Source organism: Vidua macroura, chromosome 1, assembly GCF_024509145.1.
Source record: "Vidua macroura isolate BioBank_ID:100142 chromosome 1, ASM2450914v1, whole genome shotgun sequence".
NCBI classification, from domain to species: domain Eukaryota; kingdom Metazoa; phylum Chordata; class Aves; order Passeriformes; family Viduidae; genus Vidua; species Vidua macroura.
In genome coordinates, this window is record NC_071571.1 from 154,185,401 (window position 1) to 154,205,633 (window position 20,233).

The 20,233-nt window shown below is 55.6% G+C and overlaps 1 protein-coding gene across 14 annotated transcripts in view; it reads left to right on the plus strand.

Annotated features, from left to right (window-relative positions):
* The window catches only part of SCRIB (scribble planar cell polarity protein), a 107,630-nt gene that overhangs the window by 80,303 nt on the left and 7,094 nt on the right, over positions 1-20,233 (plus strand). For 9 of the 14 annotated variants that reach the window (XM_053990092.1, XM_053989986.1, XM_053990020.1 and 6 more), the window contains 13 exons: positions 1,013-1,054; positions 1,854-1,982; positions 3,681-3,794; positions 5,161-5,208; positions 5,442-5,607; positions 7,615-7,780; positions 9,159-9,248; positions 9,608-9,781; positions 14,746-14,910; positions 15,609-15,748; positions 16,292-16,329; positions 18,023-18,097; positions 19,769-19,820. In XM_053990092.1, the coding sequence (XP_053846067.1) occupies positions 1,013-1,054; positions 1,854-1,982; positions 3,681-3,794; positions 5,161-5,208; positions 5,442-5,607; positions 7,615-7,780; positions 9,159-9,248; positions 9,608-9,781; positions 14,746-14,910; positions 15,609-15,748; positions 16,292-16,329; positions 18,023-18,097; positions 19,769-19,820 (1,399 nt within the window). The remainder of the gene's footprint in view (positions 1-1,012; positions 1,055-1,853; positions 1,983-3,680; positions 3,795-5,160; positions 5,209-5,441; positions 5,608-7,614; positions 7,781-9,158; positions 9,249-9,607; positions 9,782-14,745; positions 14,911-15,608; positions 15,749-16,291; positions 16,330-18,022; positions 18,098-19,768; positions 19,821-20,233) is intronic. The other 5 variants (XM_053990083.1, XM_053990099.1, XM_053990028.1 and 2 more) reach the window with 4 other exon arrangements.

A 20,233-nucleotide genomic window follows, 5' to 3' on the forward strand; every position in this document is an offset into this window, starting at 1 on the left:
CATCCCCACAGGATCCCCATGGGAGCTTGGCATCCCCACGGGGACTTGGGATCCCCACGGGGGCCTGGCATTCCTACAGGATCCACACAGGAGGCCTGGCATCCCCACCGGAGCTTGGCATCCCCATGGGAGCCTGGCATCCCCTCGAGGGCTCTGGATCCCCACGGGGGCCTGGCCATCCCCATGGGATTCCCACGGGAGCCTGGCATCCCCACGGGATCCACATGGGAGCTTGGCATCCCCACGGGGACTCGGGATCCCCACGGGGGCCTGGCATTCCTACAGGATCCACACAGGAGGCCTGGCATCCCCACGGGATCCTCACAGGAGCTTGGCATCCCCACCAGAGCTTGGCATCCCCATGGGAGCCTGGCATCCCCTCGAGGGCTCTGGATCCCCACGGGGGCCTGGCATCCCCTGGGGCTCCCCCGGGGGAGCAGCACCCCGCTGGCACTCGAGGCACGAGGGGCTGCTCCCTGCTCCCTGCCAGCTGCTGCTGTGGTGGCACCCGCGAGTGCTTGGGGAGGAGCTGCGGGGGGATGGCTTTGCTCGGGCTGGGGCAAGTGTGGAGGGTGGGGATGTGCCCAGGGAATGTGCCACAGGCCAGGAGCAGGGGCTGTGCCCAGGAGCAGAGGATATGCCCAGGGAATGTGCCCAGGGCCTGGGGCCTGGGGATGTGAGCGGGAGACAGGAGCAGGGACTGTGACTGTGGACCAGGACCTGGAGATGTGCTCAGGGACCAGGAGCAGGGGCTGTGCCCATGGGCCAGGACTGTCCCAGAGTTGGGGTCAGAGTTTGGAGACATGCAGAGGGACATGAGGGCCTCCTCACATAGCACAGGGCTGGGAGAGGCTCGTGCAGGTGGGCTCTGGCCTCTCCTCACTTGAAGAGGCAGGTCCTGGGGGGTGGGGGTTCTGTGGGACCTGGAGCTCCCCACACAGGGTGGGCAAAGGGGCAGGGGGAAGCTAAAGGCTTTCAGACTCCAGATTTACGCCTGTGTTTCTGTTTGCAGGCTTCCATTAACTTCATTACATCGCAGGATGACAGTAAATCAGTGAGTACAGCTGCCCTGAGACCTGACTGTGGTGTCCCTGTGCATCCCCCAGCACATGGAGCTTGTTTCTGCCTCCTGTTGGCTCCTATTCTGTCTCCTCCAGTCCTCCACTATGCCTCAAGTTTGTACGAATGCATCAGGTCTTAAATATGGTCCATCTGAAAACACAGCCTGACTGTTTTTGCAGCTTTTATTCCTGTTTCCCCTTGCAGCTTCCCTCCTGCAGGTTTTGCTGGTTTACCCAGTTCCTGCTGCCACTCTCTCCAGTTGCAGGTGCTTTCACACAACATCCAGCAGTGATGGTGACATCTAGGAGAAGTTTTAGCCTCTTGCCTCTGCTGCAGTAACTGCATTTCTTGTCAGACTCGATCTGGTTCACTTCCATCCACAGCTTCTGCCAATTCCCATTCCTGGCTGATGTTTCCCTCCTTCCATCCCTGGTGCTCACATTTTCTGAGCTTGGTCACACTTACCATACCCTGCAAACCCTGCAAGCTGCTGCTGGGATGGCAGGTGCTTCCTTTAGTCCTGGCCTTATCTGCAGTCCACTGGTCCTGTGTAACTCTTCCTTGGCTGAGTCTCTTTTGGTGTTGGCTCCAAGAGCTCTCCCTCCCAGTCCTGCAGCTGGAGCAGGCAGCACAGCTGAGGAGAGAAGTGGGGGTGCAGGGATTTGCATGAATTTGTTTATTCACCTGCATGGCAGACGCCTCACCGCCCTAACTGCTCGTTTCTCTTCTCTTTCTCCCTGCCCCTTGTCCTCCTCTGCCTTCCCCACTGTCCTGGGTGCTGGCACAAGCAGACCAAGCCCGGCGTCATTCAGCCTCTCTCCCGCGTGCGACCGAGTGCTGCTGTGGCACACAGGGCCGAGGAGGGGGACAGCCCCAACCCCTTCCAGCAGCCCCAGCCCTGCTTCAGGACCCACAGCTCTGTAAGTGCCCAGGGTTCCCTCCCCAGAGTCCTGCATCTGCCCCAGCTGGCTGCGGTGCCATGCTGTGGGGCAGGAGCCCTCCCAGAGGTCACTCTGGTTTGCTGACCACGTGCCTGGTCACTCTGGTTTGCTGACCACCTGCCTGGGCTGAGGCTGCTGCTGTCCATGCACCAGTCTGGGCTCCCTGAGAGGGACCCACACTCCTCACAAGCAGGGCCAGGTCAGTGCATCCCTCTTACTTCTCTGGGCCTCCTCAGCTGCCCCACTCTCCATGGCCCTGTCCCAGGAGGCAGCACTGCTGAAGCTTTTGTAGCAAAATCCCCAGAGCAGATACAGGTTTAGAGCCATATTTGTGAGGTGTTGAGTTCTGTGGAGACGTAAATCTTGCAGAACCTGGGTTGATGTCTGGCGCCTTGGAGCAAAAGCTGATACCATCCTGCTGATGGGTTTTGTGGTTTGCAAATGATTGGTTTTGAAAGGTTCATGTTCTTGGGGCTGTTTGTTGATAGGAGAGAAAAATTCAGGTGTTTTGGTCTTTGTCATGACGGAAGACCTGTGTCCCTTCAATTTAAAAGTGGAAGGAATAGTGGGAGATGTCCCTGCCCATGACAGGGGGGAGGAACTGGATGGGCTTTCAGTCCCTTCCCACACAAACCATGCTGGGTGAGATTCCATGAATCCAGCCCTTCTCTCCCTGCTGGAGCTGGTACAGTGTGACACCAAAGCAGAGACCTGATTGGCAGCAAACAGCTGTACAGAGTCCATGGCACTGGGCACATTCACATTTCACAGGCTCTTCTGATCTCACTGTGCTCTCCTTTAGCCCACGCAGGAGCATCATCAAACAGCATTGTTTAGCCCAAGTCCAGGACTACAAAAAAACAGAAGGCACTGGTTTAGTGCAGCTGGAGGGTTGGAGGCACGAGCAGCTAAAGGGGTTTTGCTTTCCAGGAGAAGGAGGTTGTGGTGCCGTTGCCCCCCCACCCCTTCAATTTCTGTGATGCTTTAGCAGGTCATCCCAGTGCTGCAGGAGGGTCACAGGGAAGGTGGGTGAGGAAGGGACCAGCAAAGACAGTGACAAGCAGTAGGAAGGTCCCCTCAGACCCCAACAGATGTTTCCCAGTAAGTGTAATTCTGCAAAAGGAAGATTTGAGATCAAAGGCAGATCTCCACATCACAGATCCCTGGATCTGCTTTGGGTTGGGAGGGACCTTAAAGACAGGCACACCTTCCACTAGAGGGACTCTTGTTCAGCCCTAAATAGAAGTTAACGTGTAGCTGTCCTGTTCTAGCCCAAAAAACCCTGATTCAGGTTGGCACTTGCTGGTTGAATTGGGTGGAAATCATCAAGGACTGGGACAGCAATGTGCCCTTGGCCAGAGGATCTGTCACAACGTTCCCATCAGGTCACTGAAGATCTGTGCCACCAAAAGTGCCATTCCCTCAGCAGCCATGGAACAGAACGGGCTGTGACCCTCGTGCTGCTGTGTACAGTGTCTGTGCAGTGCTCTGCTCCTGGTGGTCCTGCCCAGGGTTCAGCAGCAGCCTTCCCAAGGCTTACAGATTCCTTACGTGTTCCCTGACCTATTTCTTTCCATATCCCACCCACCAGGCTCTGCGGGCCAAGCGTTGGGCTGTGTGGGTGAAGGTTTTTTCACCCCACCTGTGCTCACCTTTGCCTCCCGTCTGTCCCTGCAGCCAAAGCCATCGCCGCCATCGCCACCCTCCCCTGACGAGGTGCCCATCAACGTCAAGCAGGCCTACAAGACCTTTGCAGCAGTGCCCCTGTCCCAGCCCCTGCTGGGGACACAGGTAACCACTGCTGGTGACACCAGCATGGGGCTGAGCAGGCCAGGAGGGGATGTGTGTCCTCCAGAGACAGCTGCTGTGCAGGAGGGACATGGCGGGGTCCTGTGAGTCCTGTGGGAGTGTTGATGGTGCAGATGTTCATCCTGCAGGGTCCTGTCTGTCTCAGGTCCTGTTGGAGCGTGTTCATGGTGCAGATGTTCATCCTGCAGGGTCCTGTCTGTCTCAGGTCCTGTTGGAGCGTGTTGTGTGTTCATCCTGCAGGGTCCCATCTGTCTCAGGTCCTGTTGGAGTGTGTTGTGTGTTCATCCTGGCAGGGTCCTGTCTGTGTCAGGTCCTGGAAGCTCATGGAATCTCACACATTGTCGTTCTCCCCAGACATTGGGATACTGATGTACAATCATGCAAAAGAACTCTGAAATTCCAGACTCCAGGGCCAGGCTAAACCTGTGCTGAGATATTTTTGAATACATTTTGATCTTCACTGGGACTCTTCCTTTCCCCTGCCATCTAGTTGAATCCTGGAACAGTCCAGGCTAGCTGAGGCCTTGCAGGTCATTGCCTCACTTCCCCCTGCAAAACTGGGCAGCCTTGGGTGTCAGAATCCTAGAATCCTGGAATCCTGGAATGTTCTGAGTTGGAAGGGACCCACAAGGATCATCAGGTCCAGCTCAGGACACCTCCAAGAATCCCACCATGGGCCTAAGAGCATTGGTCAGATGTCTCCAGAGTTGTAGGAGGTTTCTCAGGCAGATCCGCTCAAGTTCTGAATTCTGAATTAGTTTTTGGAGTGTGTTCGGATACAACCAGAGGTCATCTCCTTGCTCTGTTTTTGTGGGTCATTTCAGTTTGTCTAATTGTAAAACTTCCTTCTTTTCCATAACTAGTTTGCAGTTCTCAGTTTACCCCTATGGATTCCTGATTAACAGACAGATTTTGTGGATCAGTTTCCTCCCCCTGTAGTTCTGTTCATCCGATATTCTGTTATGCATCCCAGTAAATACAGATTTCATTCTTTCTGATGGCATCTCTGCTTCTTTGGAATAAATTTCGGGTGGTTTTGTCTTTGATGTAAGCAAAGTGTGAGTGGGTCCTGCCAGCTCCTGTGAACCCCCTCCCACCCTAGCTCAGCCCCTGCTCCTGTTTGGTGCCTGTTTCCCACATCTTTCAGTTTCTGCCCTTTCTGAAGTTGTCACACCTGGTTCTGTTTAACCCTCAGTTTAATATAAATCCCCTTCCTGACGATTGCTAAACCTTGTTAAACCTGTGTGAGTTCTGGGACAGTTTGGGGACCTCTGTCAGCTCCTCTGGCCTTGGGGCACATGGCTGGAAACTCTCCTTTTAGAACATGCTTGTTTCTCTCTGTTCTTAGGAATTGTCTGGGCAGAGCAGCACAGAAAACACCAAACTGGCCTCGGAGGTGAGTTCTGGGGCTGGAAGAAAGGTGGGAGTCAGGGGGTGTAGATGGGGAGATGGGGTCCTGGTGTGGGAGGGCTGGGGAGGAGAGTATGGGGCAGCTGGCAGAGCAAGGGTTGGGGTGGCATAGGGAGGGTGCCCATGGCCTGTGGGCAGTGCTGTGGCTGGGTGGGCACTGCTGTGGCTAGGTGGCCCGTGTGGCTAGGTGGCCCATGGGCAGCGATGTGGCTCTTGCAGGTGGCCGCACACAGCCCTGGGGGACAGCACAGCCCTGAGCAAAGGTCCTTCCGTGAGAGGCAGAAGTATTTTGAGATTGAGGTGAAGCAGCAGCACCTGGACAAGCCTCCCAAGCGTGTGTCCTTGGTGGGGGAGGATGACCTGAAGAAAATGAAAGAGGAGGAGGGTACGTAGGAATGCGTGCACAGAGCTTTGTCCTGTTAAGTGATTCCTTTCCAAGGAAATGCAGCGCTTCCAGAAGCCCATGGGTGGTTATTGTAAGGCCTGAGGATAATTTGAAGTAGGTGAATGCTAAAGAATTCTGTGGATGCTGCACTGAAACTTTCTGGGTTGGTGGAAGTGCTGTAGTTTCAAGGTGTCCTGTATCATGGAATCACAGAATGGTTTGGGTTGGAGGGACTTTTAACCCACTCAATGCCACCCCTGCCATGGGCAAGGACACCTTGCCTTAGACCAGTGGCTCCAAGCCCCATCCAGTCTGGCCCAGAACACTTCCAGGGATGGGGTAGCCACAGCTGCTCTGGGCAACCCATGCCACCACCCTCCTTGGGCAGGGCTCTTTCCCAAATCCCACCCATCCCTGCCCTCTGGCAGTGGGAAGCCTCAGCCCTGTGCTGTCACTGCAGCCCGTGTCCACAGCCCCTCTCCACGTCTCTTGGAGCCCCTCTGGGTTCTGCAGGGCTGCAGTGAGTTCTGCCTTCAGCCTCCTCTTCTCCAGGCTGAGCACTTCAGCTCTCACAGAGCTCTCCCTCCAGAGCAGAGGGGCTTCAGCCCTCGAGCATTCCAGTGTCCCTGCCCTGGGCTCTCTCCAGCAGCTCCGTGCCTGCAGCTGGTAAACACTTGAGTGACCTTTGTAAAGCCACTGCAGACAGGGGGGCTGTGTCAGACCCAGGTGAGTGGCACCCTCACACAGGACTGGCAGCAGAGCTCAGACCTCTCAGAGTTCACCTCTCAGAGCTTTAGGGTTGCACTAGGAGCTAAATTGCTGCTCTCCTTTTTGTTGTAATTTCCTCTTGCTTGAGAGTTCCCAGAATTCACAGAATGACTAGGTTGGAAGAGACCTTAAAGATACCGAGTCCAACCCATAGTTGCTTTAGGAGATGATAAGGAACAATGTGAAGTGGACAAAAACATTTTTACTGAGCTCTCCAGCCACTCCTCTCCAAATCATACCTGGACCTGGCATTTGCTCTGGTTCAATTTCATGCCATTAATGGTTGCCCAATGTTCCAGCCTGTGTGGACCCTCCTGTAAGGCTTCATGGCCCCTGACAGAGTCACCAGCACCTCCCAGTTTGGCATCAGCAGCAGAGTGGTACTGTTGCATTCAGCTCCTGCAGCCAGATAAAATTATTAATAAAAATCTTGCCTAGATTTTCGTGAGGCCTGAGGAACACCCCTGGGCACTGGTAACCTGCAGGACACCTGCCCCAGAGAGCTGCCTGCTCCTGTCTCCTCTGTCCCTGATGTGTGTGTTCACCAGCAGAACTGTCCCCAGGGCACTGCCACGCATGGGGCACAGCAGCAGCACCCAGGCCTTGGCTCCTGCAGGAGCCCAGTGGGGAGATGCAGACTCCCAGGGCTCTTCCCTCTGGGAGCAGGGCAGGAGAGACTGTGCCCAGTTTCCAGTTTGGGCATGAGGATGCTGGGAAATCTGCGCATTGGGTGTCCAGGAATGGAAGTCTGGTGGATAAGGAGGAAGGGACTGAGGAAACGATGCAGAGTTTGTTTCATCTGGAGCACTGGTGGAAGTGTGGAGGAACAGAGGTGTTCATGGAGAGGGGATGGACTGAAACCAGCCCAGACTTGCAGGAATGAAAAGCATAAGAACCTGCCCAGAGGACCCATCCTGGAGGGAAATCAGTGTCAGGACCTGCCCAGAGGTCCCATCCTAGGGGGAATCAGTGTCAGGACCTGCCCAGAGGTCCCATCCTAGGGGGGATCAATGTCAGGACCTGCCCAGAGGTCCCATCCTGGGGGGAATCAGTGTCAGGACCTGCCCAGAGATCCCATCCTGGGGAGTTCAGTGTCAGGACCTGCCCAGAGGGGTTCAGTGTCAGGACCTGCCCAGAGGTCCCATCCTAGGGGGGATCAGTGTCAGAACCTGCCCAGGGGTCCTTCCTGGGGTTCAGCCAGTGCTCTCAGCTCTCAGCTGGCTCCTGTCTCCCTGGCAGCCCGCAAGCTGCAGCAGCAGCGAGCCCTTCTGCTGGAGGAGGAAGCTGAGGAGGATGAGGAGGCGAGGCAGGTGCCTGAGGCCGTGCAGTCCAGCGTCATCATCGAGGGTGTGGAGTACAAGGTGGAGAGGCTGAATGGAAGGAGCAGCCAGGCTCCAGCAGCTCGGTAAGACAGCACCCTGGGCAGGCAGCCCTGATCCACCCACAGGTCAGAGCTGTCCCAGGAGCTCTCAGGGGAGAGGGCTGGGCGAGATTTCTTCAGCAGAGAAAAGGCCAAGTTTTGCAACTTGCTCTTTTCAGGGAGCAGCTCCTTCAGCTGTGTCCCAGGGTGTGGAGAGAGGTTGATTTTTAGAGACAGATGCTTCAAGATAAGCTGAACTATGAAGTGATGCTAGAACAGGTTTGGGGGGTTTTTTTAGGCTTTTTGTTTCTCTGGGACTTGGCTTCCAGGTTACCTTGATGTTTTTTTTCCTAATTCTTGGGCAGAGAACAGAAGAATGAGAACAGGGTTCTCAAAGGCTCCAGGTAAATTCAGAATGCACTGGAGTAAAGCTGAAGCTGTCCTTATCTGCCTTTGAAGTCTTTGGGACAGACAGTCTCCTCTCCACAAACACTTTTCAGTCACTGGCAGAACACACCCTGGCATGTGCAATCTCATTTCTCTCTGTTGTTCCTGCCCAGTCTCAGTGGAGGAGCTTCTCTCATAACAATACCCTGAGACTTCCCCTGCCCCTCCAGAGCTGAGGCAGCTCCAAGGAGGAAAGCAGTCATACCCAGCTCCCTGGTTCTTTGGGAAGTCCCACTGATCCCTCCTGTTCTCATCCTGAAACATGGGATGCTGAAGAACAGGAAGGCTGGACCCATCAGATGACTTTCAGTTGCTTATTATTTATGCTTGAATGCAGGGGAGGCAGTGGAAGGGACTGAAGTTGTGTGTCTTGAAATAATCTTTCTCATGCTGGAAGAGAAACTGAAATTTAATTAAAATAAACCTGAGCAATAAAAATCAGAGCTGAGTGTCACTATAAACTGAACACCCCCAGCTCTCCCAGCCAGGTTCCAGTCCTCAGAGCAGCTCCATAGCCCATCTCGTGGAAGAACTTATAATAATTAAATTAATCTGTTAATGAAGGTATAAAATCAGAATCAGGTGACAAATGTTTCCAAAGTGAATCTTTCTTGGGTTCCTCTGTTTGAAATCCCTTTGTAGCACATCTAACAAAGCCAAGTGTGAGGTCCTGGTTCCCAGGACTGAAGGGTGATGGTGATGGGCAGAAGCAGAGTAAAAGAAAGCCCAACAAATATTTTTATTAGAAAAACTGAGGAAAAACTTTTGTGTGTGTGTGTGTTAGTGGCTGGCTGACCTCCAGCTGCAGGAAATGAGCTCTGATATTCATGTGGATGTTCAGGAGTGTTCACAGCAGTGGTCACGCAGGGCTGTGACTTGGCCCTGGGGCAGTTGTTGCTTTCTCGGGGTGGACCTGTGCCACCCTTTGCTGGGTGTGCAGCCTGTGGTGCTGCAGCTCACAGGGTTTTTTTTCCAGGCCCTTGGAGCTCAGTGAGAACAACAGCTCACAGAGGAATTCCCTGGAGGAGGGGATCAAGCCTGAACACAGAACCAACTCCATGTCGGGGTGAGTGGGGCAGCTGGGGCAGGGGCTGGAGAGTTCCTCCCTTTTCAGCAGCCAGGGGCTGCAAAGGAAGGATTTGGGGCAGGAAGGGGAACTGATCAGAACCAACTTCATAGAACCCAGGATGGGTTGGGTTGGAGGGACCTTCAAGACCCTCTGGTTTCAACCCCCTGCCCTTTGGGGGTTGCTCCAAGGACAGTCCAAGCCCCGTCCAGGCAGAAACTCCCTGCGAGGAGCTTTCCTGTGTCCTCCCCATCCAGAGCAGCCCGTGCCAGTGGCACCGGGCAGGGGAGCAGAGCTGCCAGTGCCTGGCAGGTGAGCTGTGGAGGCCCCACAGCCTCCCCGTCACCTTCTCTCCGCAGGCTGAGCCCGGTGGATCCCGGCGCTCCCGTGCGCACGGCCAAGGCCGAGCGGCGGCACCAGGAGCGGCTGCGGATGCAGAGCCCCGAGCTGCTGGGCGGGCAGGACAAGGAGCTGTCCCCGGCTGAACGCCGGGCCTTGGAGGCCGAGAAACGGGCCATGTGGAGGGCAGCACGGTGAGCCAGAGCGGCACTGCCCCTTGCGGGACAGAGCGGGGTGGTCCTGCACGGCTGGGACCCAAGGGAGTGAAACCAGGGAACAGGGCTCCTGTCACAGAGCAGGGCAGGTCCTGCACGGCTGGGACCCAAGGGAGTGAAACCGGGAAACGGGGATCCTGTCACAGAGCAGGGCAGGTCCTGCACGGCTGGGACCCAAGGGAGTGAAACCAGGGAACAGGGCTCCTGTCACAGAGCAGGGCAGGTGCTGCATGGCTGGGACCCAAGGGAGTGAAACCAGGGAGGGAACAGGGATCCTGTCACAGAGCAGGGCAGGTGCTGCACGGCTGGGACCCAAGGGAGTGAAACCAGGGAGGGAACAGGGATCCTGTCACAGAGCAGGGCAGGTGCTGCACGGCTGGGACCCAAGGGAGTGAAACCAGGGAGGGAACAGGGATCCTGTCACAGAGCAGGGCAGGTGCTGCACGGCTGGGACCCAAGGGAGTGAAACCGGGAAACAGGGCTCCTGTCACAGAGCAGGGCAGGTCCTGCACGGCTGGGACCCAAGGGAGTGAAATCAGGAAACAGGGATACTGTCACAGAGCAAAGGAGTAAAACCAGGGAATGGGGGATCCTGTCACACAGCAAAGGAGTAAAACCAGGGAACGGGGATCCTGTCACAGAGCGGGACAGCTCCTGCATGGCTGGGACCCACAGGGAGTAAAACCAGGGAATGAGGGATCCTGTCACACAGCAAAGGAGTAAAACCAGGGAACGAGGGATCCTGTCACGGAGCAGGGCAGGTCCTGCACGGCTGGGACCCAAGGGAGTGAAATCAGGGAACAGGGATCCTGTCACAGAGCAAAGGAGTAAAACCAGGGAATGGGGGATCCTGTCACACAGCAAAGGAGTAAAACCAGGGAATGGGGGATCCTGTCACAGAGCAAAGGAGTAAAACCAGGGAATGGGGGATCCTGTCACACAGCAAAGGAGTAAAACCAGGGAACGGGGATCCTGTCACAGAGTGGGACAGCTCCTGCACGGCTGGGACCCACAGTGAGTAAAACCAGGGAATGAGGGATCCTGTCACACAGCAAAGGAGTAAAACCAGGGAACGGGGATCCTGTCACAGAGTGGGACAGCTCCTGCACGGCTGGGACCCAAGGGAGTGAAATCAGGAAACGGGGATCCTGTCACAGAGCAGGGCAGGTCCTAAAGGAGTAAAGCCAGGGAATGGGGGATCCTGTCACACAGCAAAGGACTAAATCCGGGGAACGAGGGATCCTGTCACACAGCAGGGCAGCTCCTAAAGGGACCCAAAGGGAGTGAAACCAGGGAATGGGGGATCCTTTCACACAGCAGGGCAGCTCCTAAAGGAGTAAAACCGGGCAATGGGGGATCCTGTCACACAGCAGGGCAGGTCCTGCACATCTGGGACTCAAAGGGAGTTAAACCAGGGAACAGGGGACCCTTTCAAGGACAGATGTTGAGGGAGGTTGTGCAGGATCTGTTCAAGCAGTGCCAAGCACTGGTGGCCTGGCTGAGCCTGTCCCCTTCTGTAAGCACAGGGCAGGGGCAGGGCTCCAGATTCCCCCAGTGCCTGCCCAGCCCTGGACACGGGGAGCTCACATGAACACGAGCCCAGATGAGCATTGTGGTGGCTGTGTCCTTCCCTCAGCACACCATCCCCACCTTATTTGTAACCCTTTTGAAATGGCGTCACTGAAGCTGCAAGGTCACATTTCTGAAACAAACAATGGAATTTCACAGTTCCAGTGTTGCTGGGCTGGAAATACTGCTGCAGCCAAGACACTGGCAGGATCTGGCCATTCCCATTCTTACCCACATGAGCTGTTCCATCAGCCATGAAAGAGTGACTAAAAGCTGTTCTGGAAGAAAGAGAACTTCGTAATTCAGAACTTAAGACTTGAAGCTAGTCCAGACGTTTACTGCGTCGTAGAATTCCTTCCAAAAATTAGTCAGGCTGCTCCTATTGATAGTTTTTCTTCTCCTGATATTCCTGTAGGAGACATTCAAAGGACAGTCTGAGATGTCTCTTTTGGGTTTGGATGAGGCCCAGAGAGGACAGGGTTTTAGAAAAGACTGGAGGGATCAGTGGGAGCAGTTCCAGTGTTTGTGCTTGACATGGGTGATCATGGGGCTGTTGCTCCCAGGGAGGCTCCGAGAGGACTGCAGAGCAAATCCTCAGCGAGAGCTGGACTGATGTTCTGGGCCTTTGAGAATTTTCTCTGAGCTTGGTTTTCACAGAATCCCAGGGTGGTTCACGGGAGAGGGACCATCAAGGTCATCCATCCCACCCCTTCCATGGCCAGGGACACCTTCCACTATCCCAGGGTGCTCCTTGGACACATCCAGGGATCCAGGGGCACCCACAGCTTCTCTGGGCACCCTGTGCCAGGGCCTCCCTGGGAAGGATTTTCCAAGATGTCCTCTAACTCTCCCTCTGGCAGTGGGAAGCCATTCCCCCTTGTCCTGGCACTCCAGGTCTTTGTCCAAAGTCTCCCTCAGCGGTCTTGGAGCCTCTTTAGGGACTGCCTTGCTCTGCCATATCCTTCCTTATGAGGTTGGAGAGACCAGCAAGCTCCTTGTGCTGCAGGTGCTTGGGGAGGGCTGGAATCACATCTCTGTCTCAGGAAAAGCTGTCAGTGTGAAATTGTGCAAAAGCAGCCATCAGTGTGGCACTGTGCAAGCACCACAGTATCACACATCCTGCACAGACTTACTCTTGGTCCTTGGACCTCCTGCCAGGCCTCTCCTGGGAATCCACGTCCCTGTGCTCGGAGAGGGGCACTGCCCAGTCTGCCACCCCTTCCCAGTGAGACATGCAGGGTTTCCCTCCCTTGTGCCTTCACTTCCCCATCGTTCCTCACATGCTGGGGAGGGCTCTGAGATCTGTCAGCTCTGGTTCATGCCCAAGCTTAATGTGTCCAAGGAATGCTGTGATAGAAGCTTTGTTTTTTAAGGTGGGTGTCAGAAGGAGAAACAGGATGTTGCCCCTGCAGACTCTGGGAAGCAGCGTCCGTGCTGCTCTCCCAGGTGTGCAGCTCCAGTCTGGGGACTCTGCTCTTCCAGGAGCTTGGTGCTGCCAGCAGATAAACCTGAAAATGCTGGGAGGGGAGAGGATGCTTTTAGGTGATGTGATGTGATTTGCTCCTGTAATGTTGCTGTTTAGCTGCCCGTGTTCTTGGGCCAGCTGGGACTTGGCTGGAGCTGCTCAGGGCACAGTAAAAGTTTCACATGCCACTTCAGGAGGGTTAGTGAGTGTGGAGCGCCAGGAGTTTGTCCACTCTGGGCAGAAGAGAGATCTCTCATCCCAAACCTTCACTCCTTTAAGTGTGTTTTGTCCATGGAAAATGAGGCTAGCAAAAGAAGAGCCTTCCTGAGGAGAGAGTGCCTGTCAAGGAGAAGCTGCCTGAGCTGTCGGATCCAGCCCCTCTGGGTTTAATTTTGGCAGACCAGGGCTTCAGCTGCCTGAGCTGTCAGATCCAGCCCCTCTGGGTTTAACTTTGGCAGACCAGGGCTTCAGCTCCTCTTTGCTTCCAGTGCCAAGGCCCAGCTTTCTGTGCAGTTCCTGGAGAAGGGCCTGGCTGGTGCTTTGGGCAGGAGTCAGTCACTGCACTGTTCCTTTCTGGGAGCCAAGGAGGGACTATTCCCTGCTGCCACGGATCTCCAGGAGGATCCAGTGCTCTCAGGGCCCCTCTTTCTGGCTCTGGGATGGCCACAGGGATTTGGTCAGGTCCTGTCTCCAGGGGCCCCTGTGCTGCAGGGGAAGTTCTGCACTGCCCCACTGAGGGGGCTTAGCCCCACCAACCCACGTTCTCTCCAAGTGCCACTGGGTTTGTTCCTCCCTTTCTAATCTCCTGTCTTCTGCTTCTTTCCAGTTCTCTGCTCTGTGCTGTCACTCGTGACCCCTCAGTTTGCACCTTCTTTGGCTTTCCTTGTTCTCCCTGTGCCATCAGTGCCCTGCCAGGATGTGTGATGCCCCCTTCCCCCAGCACCCCCATGCTCTGTGCAGACACACACAGAGACCCACAATACACACAGTCATGGAATCATGGAACACTTTGGGGTGGAAGGGACCTTAGGGCTCCTCTGGTTCCACCCCCTGCCGTGGCAGGGACACCTTCCCCTATCCCAGGTTGGCTCCAAGCCCTGTCCAGCCTGGCCTTGGACACTGCTGGGGATCCAAGGGCAGCCACAGCTTCTCTGGGCACCCTGTGCCAGGGCCTGCCCACCCTCACAGGGAAGGATTTTTTCTGGATATCCCATCTAACCCTCCCTCTGGCAGTGGGAGGCCTTTCCCTGTGTCCTGTCCCTCCAGGGCCACGTCCCATGGGAAGAGGGAGGTTCAGAGGCTGTGGTGTACACCCTGGGGCAGGTGCCCAGCCAGGCCCATCAGCATTTTGGCAGTTTTCCTCCCTCACACACACACTGTTTTAGGGACACACTCACTTCAGTGTCCCAGGACAAAATGTGTGTCCTGTGCTTGGCCATAGTGTTCCCCTTTCCCATGGTCCAGCTGGGGTGCATGGAATACATGGTCAGTGTACCTGAGAGGCTGTGCCATGTGTGCCCACCCCCCTCAGTGTGACCCACACTCACACACTCTCTGACCACCCCACAGCCTTTCCCTGGGGCTGGAGCTGTTCCTGGTGCCTCCCAGCGCACGGGAAGGCAGCCCTGGATGTGGGGACTGATGGAGGCTGTTCCTGGGCACAATCCCAGACTGCCCCCAGGGGTTCCTGCTGCCTCAGCAGTGGCCAGGGTTGGGTGGGATCAGATCCGGGACCAGTGTAGCCCAGGCTGCCCCTGTGTCAGACCCGTATTTCCCCTCCCCAGGGTACGTTCCTGTATCTGTTTCTTTCTTTTCCTGTTCTTGTCTGCTGCAATGTTCATCACCATCATCTCTTCCTCTCCCTCCTCCTCCTCCTTCTCCTCCTCCTTCTCCTGCTGCTCCTCCTCAGATCCTCAGCTCTTGAAGACAGTGTTAAACAGTACGAGCAGGACCTGGCCAGGAGGCTGTACCAGTCCCGGCAGTGGGCTCCTGCTCCCGGGGCCAGGCCAGCTCACATGGCTAGCCCAGTGCAGAGCCACGCCTCGAGAATCCCTGGGTCAGGAGGCCAATCCAGGTGTGCACTGCCCCTCCCCACAGCTGCATGCTCCTGTCTGTGTCCCTGTGCCCCACTGGGGCCTCCTGGGGCAGGAGGACGTGGGAGTGGTCCCTGGTGTCCACTGCCCAGAGAACAAGGGGGGATGCTGGGGCTGTCTGATGGGGAGAAAGGAACAGACCTCTCTGAGGGCTGGACCCACTTTTTCACAGCTCTGTCACAGAATCCCAGTGGGGTTGGAAGGTACCTTAAAGATCACCCAGTTCTACCCCCTGCCACCGGCAGGGACACCTTCCACCAGACCAGGGTGCTCAGAGCCCCATCCAGCCTGGCCTTCCATGATCTCTTGCTGGCTGAGGAGGGTTCAGGTGCAGCACACGGAGCACAGAGGAGAATAAAGCCCCCAAGGACTGATCCTGCTCGTGTGATCCTTGCAGTTTTGTCCCCAGCTTGGGTCACTGTCCTGTTGTGTGGCACTCTGGGGCTGCCCGCAGCTTCTCAGTGTGTTGATCCATAGCTTCAGGCTCTGTGTGTTCGACACATGTGGTCCCATGTGTGTTTTGGGATGGCAGCCAGCCCAGCTGTCCTCCTGCCTGCCTCGGGGACCCTCGGGGCTTTGTTCCACCCACCTGTGCTCAGCCCACCTGTGTGCACATGGGTGGCACCTGTCCCCTCACCAGCACTGATTGCTTCTCCTCCCCACCCCGTTCCTGAGGCAGGATGAAATCCCTGGAGCAGGATGCTCTCAAAGCCCAGATGGTCATTGCCAAGTCCAAGGAGGGGAAGAAGCGCAGCACGCTGGAGCAGCTGGCAGAGTCGCCCTCGCCTGCGCCGACGCCGTCACCGACACCGCTGGAAGGTACAGAACAGCTGGTGCTGCAGGGAACAGGCAGGGCTGTGGGGGGCAATTCCCTCCTTCCAGCTGGCTGGAAGGTACAGAACAGCTGGTGCTGCAGGGAACAGGCAGGGCTGTGGGGGGCAATTCCCTCCTTCCAGCTGGCTGGAAGGTACAGAGCAGCTGCTGCTGCTGCTGCAGGGGACAGGCAGGGCTCCTGGAGCTCAGCTTGCTCCCAGGCAGGGCTGTGGGGAGCAACTCCCTCCTTCCACCCAGCTGGAAAGTCCTTGGGGGCACGTGGGGACAGCACAGGGATGGGCCTCAGCTGTAGGACATGTGACAGCACCTGGGGCAGAGCTGAGGTTCCAGGGAACAGGGTGGGAACACAGCCACATCCTGATTTTCTGAAAAAGCAGTGAAGGGGTGTTTGTTGGGAGGGCAGAAGGCAGGGCCTGCCCTCGGCGTGGTGTCACCACTCTGACATGCTGCTGAGGAAGGAGCTGGCTGGGGGGTGACTGTCACACAGCCAGCCTGTCACTAACTGTGCTCTTCTGTCACCTCCTGCAGATTGCAGCCCCAGGAACGTCACCTCCCCAGGAAGACTGGTATGATGTTCTCCTGCTTGCTTTTGTCACCTTCCCTAAATCCTGGGGTTCCCTGGTTTCTCGGCTGTGCTGGGAGCTGCGGGTCCCCACTCAGTCCTTGAGCCAGCCTGGCTGCATGGTGCACAGAAGGGTGAGGGGTCAGTGGGTCGAATTTGGCCAAACTCCTGGCCAGAGGCACCCCCCCTTTATTGCAGCTCCCAGGGGACATCTGCTTTCTGTTCCCTATTTTATGATGTCATCCTTTCCATGGTTCTTCACCTCCTTGTTCAGAAAGTTTTCCACCAGGTTCAGAAAGCCTTTCCCCAGGTTCAGAAAACCTTTCTCTGGTTCTGAAAACCTTTTCCCAGGTTCAGAAAGCCTTTCCCCAGGTTCAGAAAGCCTTTCCCTGGTTCAGAAAGCCTTTCCCCAGTTCAGAAGGCCTTTCCCTGGTTCAGAAAGCCTTTCTGCATGCTCAGAAAGCCCTTCTCCAGTTCAGAAAGCCTTTCCCCAGTTCAGAAAGCCTTTCCCCATGCTCAGAAAGCCTTTCCCTGGTTCATAAGCCTTTCCCCAGTTCAGAAGGCCTTTCCCCAATTCAGAAGGCCTTTCCCCAATTCAGAAGGCCTTTCCCTGGTTCAGAAAGCCTTTCCCTGGTTCAGAAAGCCTTTCCCTGGTTCAGAAAGCCTTTCCCCAATTCAGAAGGCCTTTCCCCAATTCAGAAGGCCTTTCCCCAGTTCAGAAGGCCTTTCCCCAGTTCAGAAAGCCTTTCCCCAGGTTCAGAAAACCTTTTCCCTGGTTCTGAAAACCTTTTCCCAGGTTCAGAAAGCCTTTCCCTGGTTCAGAAAGCCTTTCCCCATGCTCAGAAGGCCTTTCCCTGGTTCAGAAAGCCTTTCCCCATGCTCAGAAAGCCTTTCTCTGGTTCAGACAGCCTTTCCCCATGCTCAGAAAGCCTTTCTCTGGTTCAGAAAGCCTTTCCCCAGGTTCAGAAGGCCTTTCCCCATGCTCAGAAGGCCTTTCCCCAGGTCAGAAGGCCTTTCCCTGGTTCAGAAAGCCTTTCCCTGGTTCAGAAAGCCTTTCCCTGGTTCAGAAAGCCTTTCCCCATGCTCAGAAGGCCTTTCCCCAGTTCAGAAGGCCTTTCCCTGGTTCAGAAAGCCATTCACTTCACTTCAGGGACTTTGGCCCTGCATTTCCTCGAGAGCACAAGGCAGACCTTCAGCTGCAATCAGCATTTTCCTTTTGCTAGCCCCGAGTAAATGCCGTGGGCCATTGTTGCACAGCACTGAAAGAGCTGGTGGGACAGACCAGGGCAAGCAGGGGGGAGCAGCAGCAGAGAGGGAGCCTTGTCCTGCCAGGTCACCCACAACACTGCCCTGGGTTGAAATTCTGACTCTGCTCTGGCTATCAGAAGTCTTGCCATGAATTTCCCCCCAAAACCAGCTTTCCTACCTGACTTGGTGTGCACTAGCATTTCACTGGAGCACATGGTGTTTCCCCTGTGACTCCAAACCCCTGTCCTGCCACCAGGAGAGCTCCTGGGGCAGTGTCCAGGGATGCCCCACATCCCAGGCTCTGTCAGGCGCTCCTGCCTCTCCCTGAGGATGTCCCTCTGCTTCTGCTGGGATCTCTGCTTAGATTGCTCAGCTTGCTGCTGCCTCTCCATCCCTTCTTCTCCCTCACTCTCTCTTCTCTGTTTCTTCCCTTCTGCTGTCCCTTCTAGTCACTGTCTGAAAAGAAGTTTGACTACCGGGAATTTGCTGCTATTCCTTCCTCCAAACCTGTTTACGAAATCCAGGTATAAACTGCATGCTGAGCCACCTCTGGATAGCTCAGGGCTTGGTTTGGTGGAAGAGCTGAGGCTGAGGGATTTGGAGAAGCCCTCTGCAGAGGGCTGTGCAGGGGCAGTGACACCAGTCTTGCTGAAAACTGAGGGTTTGTTGGAGGCTTCAGCCAAGAGGAATTAGGAAAAAGTTGATCCAGATGGTTTTAAAATAAATGACAAAAGATTTGCAGATAGAAAACATCTGCATCTTCACCAGAATGGCTCCTGAAATATTTTTAAGTGAAAGATGAGAACTAAAAGGGAAGAAAAAGTTCCAGAAATGATGGCTAGCAAATGGCAAATTGGAGCAGATGTGAACTTCCAGCTGGGCTGTGCCTGGTGTCCTGCCTGAGGAGCAGCTGGATGCCTGTTCTCAAGCTGTAGTTCTGCTGGCAGTGAGCTGTGGAGTCAACACCTGGTTCTGAGAGTGAAAGCCATGGTGAGGTGCTTCTCCTTCCTCAAATGGGCTGGTTTAAGCTGTTTAGTCATGGATTGCCAGCTCTGGAGGTGATCCTGACCCCTGGCCCCTGCTCTGGGGGCCACTGGAGCCAATCTGGTAGGGCTGGGAGCTGTAACTGCCTGGGTCAGTCAGTCCCTGATGGCATTTGTGACAGCTGAATTGAGCAGATACCCTGTGTCTGAACACTTTTAGGTGGGTTTTTTAGTTTTTTATACAGACCATGAAGCAGATTCCATGTGTGGAGAGCCAGCAAGCACTGCCACACTGGGCTTCACCTCACTGTGGGGACACAAAGATCTGCCACTCCAGACAGGCTGGCTGTCAGGATTCTCAGGCAGTTTTGCTTTACTTGGTGTCTGTTCTTCACTGGCTCCTGTCCCTTGTGGTATTGCTCTGCTCCTGGAAGTCGTTCCTCATTTTCCTGGAGTGCCTTCCTTTGGGATGTGTCCCCCTCCAGTTCTGTCCCACACGAGTTGGGGTTCTGGCTGCTTGAGCCCTGTGGCAGCTCCAGACCCCCCAAATTTCCCCAGGTGCAGCACTGGTTCTGCATACAGCTGAGAAGTCTGCACCTCCAAATCCTCAGGCAATTGTCTGTGGGCCTCTCTGGGTGCAATAGTTCACAGAATCCTGGGATGGTTTGGGTTTGGAGGGACCTTAAATCCCATCCCATTCCACCCTGTGGCATGGGCAAGGACCCCTTCCATTGTCCCAGGCCAAGCCCCATCCAGCCTGGCCTTGGGCACTGCCAGGGATCCAGGGGCAGCCACAGCTGCTCTGGGCACCCTGTGCCAGGGCCTGCCCACCCACAGGGAAATATTTCTCTCTCATATCCAACACAAATCTCCCCTCTTTCAGCTTAAAGCCTTTTTCTTCCCTCTTCACACTTTGTGCGTTGTGTTTCTTCCTCCCCCTCCTGCACACAGGCCAGGCAGTGGGTACTTGAGCCAGGCACGAGGGATTCCAGCTGGAGTCTCTGTGGCACTGTCCCCTCTGTGGCAGTGTCCCCTCTGTGGCAGTGTCCCTGCTGGGCAGTGTCCCCTCTGTGGCAGTGTCCCCACTGGGCAGTGTCCCCTCTGGGCACTGTCCCCACTGGGCACTGTCCCCTCTGTGGGCCATGGGAAGGTGCAGGGAGGCATCCCTGGGCACAGGTGTTACAGGTGTTACATTTCCCATTTCTCTTGCAGTCCCCTGATGCAGCTGATGACCTCAGACACGTGGATGACCGGAGTAACTCAGGTGAGCCCCAGCCCAGGGAGTCCTGGCTCACTCCCTGCTCTGCTCTGGAGGGTTCCCCTTGCCTTGGAACCACCCTGAGGACCTCACTTTCTGTTGCCTGAAGCAATGTCATGTTTTGTCTGTTCTAGAATGACAGCTCCGTGCTCACTGCGTTCATTTTGGGTAGGATATTTGCATCATTTTCAGTGATGACTAATTTTCCCAGTGTGCTGTGTTGCAAGCATGCCTGGTTTTCTCCAGTTTTGTGTCCTGGGTAGAGTGGCAGTAGGATGTGGCAGGGAAGTTTTTGGCCTCTGTCACCTGCTGCAGGTGCTGCCCTGTGCCCCTTTTGCTGCAACAGGGAATTGTGCAGGTAAATTCATCCGAGGCATGCTCCTGGGTCGTGGCCATCTCAGTCAGCAGGAGTTAAAGGT